This window comes from Leuciscus leuciscus (genome assembly GCF_965113295.1).
Source record: "Leuciscus leuciscus genome assembly, chromosome: 3".
In the NCBI taxonomy this organism is placed as follows: Eukaryota; Metazoa; Chordata; class Actinopteri; order Cypriniformes; family Leuciscidae; genus Leuciscus; species Leuciscus leuciscus.
In genome coordinates, this window is record NC_138727.1 from 59,739,672 (window position 1) to 59,747,310 (window position 7,639).

General features: G+C 40.9%; 2 protein-coding genes and 1 long non-coding RNA gene across 3 annotated transcripts in view; 1 reads left to right on the top strand and 2 right to left on the bottom strand.

Annotated features, from left to right (window-relative positions):
• LOC309493708 (B-cell receptor CD22-like) overlaps window positions 1-7,639 on the bottom strand; it is a 273,995-nt gene that overhangs the window by 211,100 nt on the left and 55,256 nt on the right. The gene's annotated exons all lie outside the window — the stretch shown is intronic.
• The window catches only part of LOC309493992, a 138,752-nt gene that overhangs the window by 88,945 nt on the left and 42,168 nt on the right, over window positions 1-7,639 (bottom strand). The window lies entirely within an intron of this gene.
• The window catches only part of LOC309493716 (polymeric immunoglobulin receptor-like), a 223,154-nt gene that overhangs the window by 7,993 nt on the left and 207,522 nt on the right, over window positions 1-7,639 (top strand). The window contains exons 4-6 of the mRNA XM_082162926.1: window positions 6,089-6,409; window positions 6,633-6,947; window positions 7,044-7,370. Of these exons, the coding sequence (XP_082019052.1) occupies window positions 6,089-6,409; window positions 6,633-6,947; window positions 7,044-7,370 (963 nt within the window). The remainder of the gene's footprint in view (window positions 1-6,088; window positions 6,410-6,632; window positions 6,948-7,043; window positions 7,371-7,639) is intronic.

Below are 7,639 nucleotides of genomic sequence, written 5' to 3' on the forward strand. Positions count from 1 at the left end.
GTTCTTCCCCTTCCCGGTCGCGGTTGAAACTGTAAGCATGTCTCAGTTCTCTGCGAACCATGTCTAGTTCGTCTTCGAGATCGTGTCTCTGCTGAATGAGCTGATGGATTTTAGTCTCTGCTCTCTCAAGGAGAGCTTCAGCCCGTTGGAGCCTTTCGTTGAGTTCCTTCCGGGTGTTTTCCTCCGACTGCTGTCTTTGATCTGTGTGCAGACGAAGATCGTCCAGGGCTCTTTGAAGTCTTTCAACTTCCTGTTGTAGCGTTGTGTCCGTCTCGTCCTCTTCCTCGGTCAGGAAGATTAGCTGGTCTAGCCGACTCTGTGTGTGGGCTCGGTCCTTCCGGGCTTCTGTGGCCTGGAGCTGTAGTGCGGCTGCCTTCTCTTCCATATCGAGGCTGAGCCTTTCGCTGGCCCAGGCCTTGGTGACGAGGTTGGGTGCGATTTTCCGAAGATTTTGGCCAGCTGCTCGTGGTCGTACTTCTGGGTTAGCTCGACATCTCTGCTTACTGTGGTGAGAGAAGCACAGCACACACAAAAAGAGACACAATGCAAGTTTGTTTTAGGGTTAATGAGCTATACTCATACGGGCTATGCCGTTTATGAGAATTTCGGGGCTAACTGATGCCGACAGTTAGCTGAGCCAATTTCGTGGGTATGGATGAAACCCACAATAGAAATTTGGACAGGCGGTAGCCTGGGGGGGTCGTCTAGCGACGCCCGCTTTGATCGTCACTCTATTATTCAGCTTTTCCTGGGGTCTCTCTTAGGTTCTGTGTCTAAGTGAAATGAAAGGAACAAATCACACAGAGTGGAGAAAGAGACAAGGTTGAAGGTAGGGAAGATCAGAGGGAAACACAACACAAGGAAGTGAATTGGTCTGCAATGAAATGTCGCAAACAATAACACGGGGAGCGTTATTTAAGGAAAATAAATCAAATAAGATAAAAATAAAATAAAAATAAAGAGGCCTAAGCCTTATTAACACTGCGAGAGTTCCTGATCGGGCCAGGAGATGCGTGGGTTATCGGGACAGGACCTCGAAAGACGGTGTGTCTTAGAGAGAGAAAGGTGAGTCCAAGCACTTAAAATACACCCGAAGGAATAGCTAGTATTCTGTGGTTCCTAATAAGTGGATGGGTTCTATCAAATTTTAGTTTACCTGGGGTGAATAGAGGTCATCCAGGCGGAAACCAGCGGGCGCGGTCAGACCCTCCGACGGTTCCAACACCAGACAGAGCGCAGTGTCAGTAACGCCGGACAGATGATCCCCGCCCACTGGAAACCACCAGGGATGACTTTCGGATCACCACAGTGCACTGACTGAGTCCTGCCAATAGATACACAATGAGGGATTAAAATGTTAGACTTAAAGTAAATTAAGGCTTTCTGGTTTCATCAAATTGAGTAAATATGTATGCAGGAGTCAGAGGCAAAGGCTTTACTAAAATAATGATACAACAAAAAGGAAATTACGATAATTGGTTGTAATTATCAGAATAACCCCCCCCCCCCCCCCCCTTGGAGAGACTGGAGAAAGAGGGAAGAGAAAAATAATTATCAATGAAATAAAATTTGAATAAACAACACAGGTTTGAGACGCAGGCAGAGGAAAAGGCCCCGGCAGTGGGTTTGTGCCACAAGGGTGAGGGCCGTGTTTCCTCTCAGTGGTCCACCTGGTTGAATAGACACAATTTGAAAAATGCAAACTTGTTTAAATTAAAATTCAAATAAGCATGCAATGAGAGGTCCAAAATAATAATAATAAGGAAGGAAAGAAAATTAGAATGATAACAGTGATGTATCAATACTAAAAATAATCAAACTGAAATTCAGAATGACTTCCTATAATCCTTACAATAACACTGAGGTTATTCGTATGGATCATAAAAAAATAATCAAACGAAAAGGGGAGCAAGGAGACACTTCAATTGCAGACTGGGGGTTAAACAGATATTGATAAGTCGACCCAAGATCGCCACACGGTGGCGTGCTTCTTCCTAGGTGGACCTATCAATGAACTGAGTGAATCGAATCTAAGTTTTTAATTCGAAAAGTTTTCCCTTTTTTTCGAACTTAACTTAAAGTGTGACAGTCAAAAACAGAAAAAGGAATTGTCTAACTCCAAATAATATCAGCATAAGCTAAGCTTGAATGCAGTTAAGTATTTGAGAGAGAAAATGAATGCAGAGAGAAAAAGAAATTGAAAGCAGGTATTATCTTAGAACGCCACGAGATGGCGTAGTTGCGCTCGCGCAGGCTGACGTCAGTGGGAGGCGACGCTCACGCAGGATGACGTCGGTTGGGGGCGCGTAATTTGAGAACTGCCCCAGACTTAGAGGCTGCCCTCTAGTGTCGGTCAGTGGCGTAATTCAGCAGATTTTTTTTTTTGGAATCACGTGGTGTTTTGCGCTTCTGTTGCATGCGGAAGACTGACGCGAGTTTCACAACATGTGACTAACAGGAATTACACATTATGCATTACACATTGAGACGGTTTTAGAATAAGAACAGGGATTATCATCTTTTCTTAATTCATAAAACTGGTCTCCAATTTACACATTATATATTATACACATGAGACGGTTTAAAGAAGGAGAACAGGGATTATCATCCGTTTTCTTAATTCATAAAACTGGCCTCCAATTACATATTATACATGGTTTACAATAACAACAGGTATTAAAACTTCGTGTTTTAATCACTAGAAACTGTGAGCAAACAGGCGTTGAACATCTATTTACTTAAGCTGTGAGCACACCAGGCATCAGAACAGCTGTGAGCAGGACTTATCATCTGCTCATCTCCCATAAGCATTAATCAAAATAGCACTTTTATGATTTTTGCGTAGGTTTACGAAATTGGATCGCGAGGCCAATTTCTGACCAGGAGTTTACCGTTAACGTATTAATAAGGCCTATTACGACTGAAAAACTATCAGATTTACGTCTTCGTCCTAAAAGAGATCCTTCGTCTTCATTTAGTCGGTTTAAATCATGTTACATGTATCAACTGCAAAGAGTTTTGTTTCGTCTTTACAGAGACAGATGTAATGTCATGAACTGCAGTTTTAGCAGAGCTGGGCTGGCTTTGTGCCCGCCATCAGCTGGGTGAGTTCGCCTTGGCGACTTATCTCACCATTCAAAACGCGCGTATAGCCTACAATTATTAATACCAATAATACACATTCAACTGAAACTGAATTTGCCCACAAAAATGAAGTTTGAAACTGCTCGAAATATCTCCACCAAAAATGTAGCGAATATGCATCTGGGTAAATATGAATTAGCTCAAGAATATGGGGAATCTTGGAATATTAATATCTATGACTCATGGTCATAATTCATAAGTCGCATGTACATTTATTTATTTATTTTTTTTATAGGAAATGCCTCGTTCTGTAACTGGTCTGACCAACCTTTAACTCGGCCAGCGAGTAGATGTAAGGTCAGTACAGTTAAGAAGGGGTATTCACAAACTCCACTAAAGTTTAGGTTCTGGCCAAGAACATTAAACTTTATTGAGTTTATTAATTAAAACTACTGAATGTAGTCTAATATTATAGAGCCTGTAGCTTTATAGATCTTTTGTTTCATTGACTTTATAAAAAGTGGGTTTTCAAACACAGAGACAGTTAAAAGTATAAATGGGTTTATTAATAAAATGGCACACGCTAGAGATTATAAACTACAAATATAAACGTACGTAAAAATGCAAACAAACACATAAACATTTAAACATTTAAACATTTAACCGAACAAAAACATAAAACATAGCATGACGTGATCGGAATGAAAATGGAATGAAAGAAAGAAAGATATAGAGGGAAGATAGAGGGTAACTTAAACCACAGACCTAAGACCTAGACACCTGGAACAGCTTTTATAGGAATCAATATACTTGCGAGATGTGGTACTCTTTCAGTGTGATGCTGAAAAGGGGACGCGCGTGCGCGTGTCCGGCTGGTTTGCGTCTAGCTTCTTCTTCTGGGTCGTTTCGAAAAACGATGTAAAGGCTCACTTGAATTTAACGTTACCGGAAAAGTTCAGATTCGTCTCCCGGGATGGGAGAGGCTGGAAATCTTAGTTGCAACGAACGGGAGCTACGACTCGAACATGTGTTGGTCCGAGGAGAAGGCCAGGGCCTCCTTCAGATGTTCCTTGGAGAAACGCTGCGCCGAGGAAGAGGGTCCAGAGAAGTTGGATGAGTTGAGTTGGAAGAGAGGAGAGAAGAGAAGAGAAGAGAAGAGAAGAGATGAAGGGGGTTTCTGCCTTTTAACAAACATCTGTTTACGCCTTCTCTTGGAACGACAGCGAATCAGATTGTCTTTTCTGAAGCGGGAAAATTCTCTTTGTGTGAAGAAGAAAACGCCTACTTTCACCATATGTCTTATGAGAGAAAGAATTCATATTTCTTCTTAAGATTGTACACCTGGAACAATACATCTTACTGTAATACTATGTGCGGGACTGGTTGAATTAAAACAGGGCGGTCAGACAGATACCAAGAATTACAGGTAGATATTGGACACACATAACATTATGTTCATATGCATCATTACACACAAATAAAGCTTGCTTAAACACACAATAAAATGGTCAGTATTTCCGTTATGGCATGTGAAGACACTTGAGAAACACAGGAATACATATCAAACATTTGAAGAGTTTTCTCTGAAATGTTCCATGTGTGTTAAGGTGTTGGAATGTTGGCTCGCAAAGGAGCTGGATGAGCTGCAGCTTTGGAGCCATAAAAGTTTATGACCAGGTTCGAGTTACAAGACACTATGGAGTGATTTCCTTTCAATGAATCTTCGGAATTAAAGATTTTACTCTAGCAAACCACACCTCTATTATAAATTTGTAATGAATGGTAAAATGAAATTTTACTATGTGGAAGTCCATATATGGAAATGTGCTTCAGTTGCATCTCGTGGTGGGTTTCTGGTTGAAAGTCCACGAGTGTGTGTGTGTGTGTGTGTGTGTGTGTGTGTGTCTTCTGGAATGTCACGAGGCCAGCCGAACTGGCGCTGGCAAATTGCTCCTCGTGGGGCAATTATTAACCAGTACGGACACAAGACGATGTGTCTTCCCATATGATCACTTAACGCGAGAAGCAGATGTCGTTGTGGCTACAAAGGGATAATGTAGAGCGAGGCGGTTGTTATAGCGAATACAACCCTGACAGGCAGGACTTGAAACAGTCTTGAATCAGCCTGAAGGGGTTGTATTCGCTATAACAACCGCCTCGCTCTACATTATCCTGCTTATTACATGGCTACCTACCAAATAAATCAATAATTTGACACAAAATATTGATTTAAAAAGGAGTTTATTGATTTAAAAAACGACTGTATTGCTTCCGCTAAAGAAAATAGTCCGTTCCGTCTCTACGGTTAGAATCCTGCCGCGTCCATAGCAACGCTCTGTTTTTCATGGCAACGGTGTGTTATACTTCGCAGCGGCTGTTATCAAGAAATAATAGCATTCTACATTGGAATTCAACCAAGCCATGTTATAATTTTATATAGCATGTTAAAATTGTCACTTTTTGAGGGTGAGCAAAAATGCACCGTTTTGTGTCTGTTCCTTTAAATGCAAATGAGCTGCTGCTCCCGGCACAGGGGGCGGAGCTTCAAGAGCTTGTGTCCTTTTACCTCACACACACATGCACTGAACATTTCAAAAACTTTTAGCCTTTTATGTTCAAACCGGAGTCTGACACTGATTGAGAGACTCGAGAAGAAGTGACAACATGTAGAAGCAACAGGACGTTTCTGAATGGTTAGTTGATGAATTTATGTAGCTTAAGTGTAGTTATCTTCTAGTCATTGATTAGCATATTCTGTCTTGATAATCTATAAATGATTTTCCAGGGCAGGATTTATGTAAATTTTGTGTTGTGTAGTTCCTACCAGCCGTTTGTTGTAGTCCTTAAAAAGCGATTTCTTTAAAATAAAATATCTCCCTTTGCTTTGAACTTTGAGCGTTGTAACTTTGCAGATGTTGTTCATCATTACACACTAACTAAAGTTAGAAAAGTGAAATCATATTCAACCACCCCTTTAAAATGTTTTAATGCTGGTTTGTTGTAGGTGTCGTGAGCTCCATGAGTGTGACAGGATATTCAGGAGGAGGAGTCAACATCACATGCAGATATGATGAAGGATATACAGAAAATTCAAAGTATTTTTGTAAAGGACAGTGGTCACAGTGCACAGACGAAATCAGGACTAATGAGAAAGATAAATGGTTTGATGCTGGAAGATTCTCTCTGTATGATGACAGAAGATCAGCAGTCTTCACTGTGACCATCAGAAATCTGAGTGAAGAGGATTCTGGGGCGTACCACTGTGGAGTTGATATAACTATAGAAATAGATCCCCACACTGAAGTGAATCTGAAGGTTTTAACAGGTGAGTAACTGAGACCCTCAAACTCAAGATGATCTCCACAACATCACGAAACTCAACACTGACTAATTACTGCCGTAATAACACACGTGAAACTCATCAACAACCTTGTTGTCTCCCGATGTAAGATTTAATTTAAGTGCATTGATAAATGTTGCAGCAAAGTGAGCAACAATGTGTTTATATTGAGAACAAAATGACAAATGATCTGGGTCCTGTTCAACAGGTCAACAAATCAGGACAGTGAGAGGATATTCAGGAGGAAACGTCATTATAAACTACAAATATGAGATTCAAGAAGAGAATCCTGTGATAGACGTCTGTAAAACTGCAGATCAGTGTTTTACTGTAATAAACACTAACAGAAGAGCAGAATGGAAACATGACAGACAATTATCCGTTTATAATGACAGATCTGCAGGACTCTTACTTCTGTTTATCAGAGATCTGAATGAGAACGACTCTGGAGAATATAAGATTATATTCAAAGTTTCTGAAGATTACAGTTTCTTCTCTGAGTTTAATCTGGACATTAAGAAGGGTGAGCTGCTTTCAGTCATTTATGCATTATTTGACAGAATCCATGAATATATATGGTGATTGTAACATTGCTGCACTTTATCTGGATCTTAAACAGAGGATTGTTGTGTGAAGAGCATCAGTCTATCAGCTTCTGCAGGAGGATCTGTGAACATCAGCTGCAAATACCCACAATCCCACATTCATGATGTGAAGTTTCTGTGCTGGAGATCTGGAGCTGATCTCTGTGCTAAAGAGACGTCTGTGAAGGAGAGCAGAAGATGGAGGGATGAGGGAAAGATCCGGCTGTATGATGACAGAGAACAGCAGCTCCTGACGGGAAGCATCAGTCATGTGACTGAAGAAGATTCAGAATACTGGTGTGGAGTTCAGTCTGATCAAGGACACAAGATCTTCATCACACGAGTCCTGATCAGCATTACAGGTACGGATGATTTTCTCAGTGATGTGTGTCTTGCATCATGTTGCTTGAATGTGGAAATAGAATGAAGAACCAGGTTTATTCTGTTCTTGTAGATTTGCACACAGGATTATTTTAATGTAGAAGTAACAGGATGTCTGATAAAACAAAGTCACAAACCACAGTTACAAAAGAGGAAGTGTCCTTACAAAACTGATCTGCAGTCAGTATTACTTCAGTCTCTGCAGTTAAAAGTGTGTAGATCTATGGTGCTGTTCTGCAAATGCACTGGT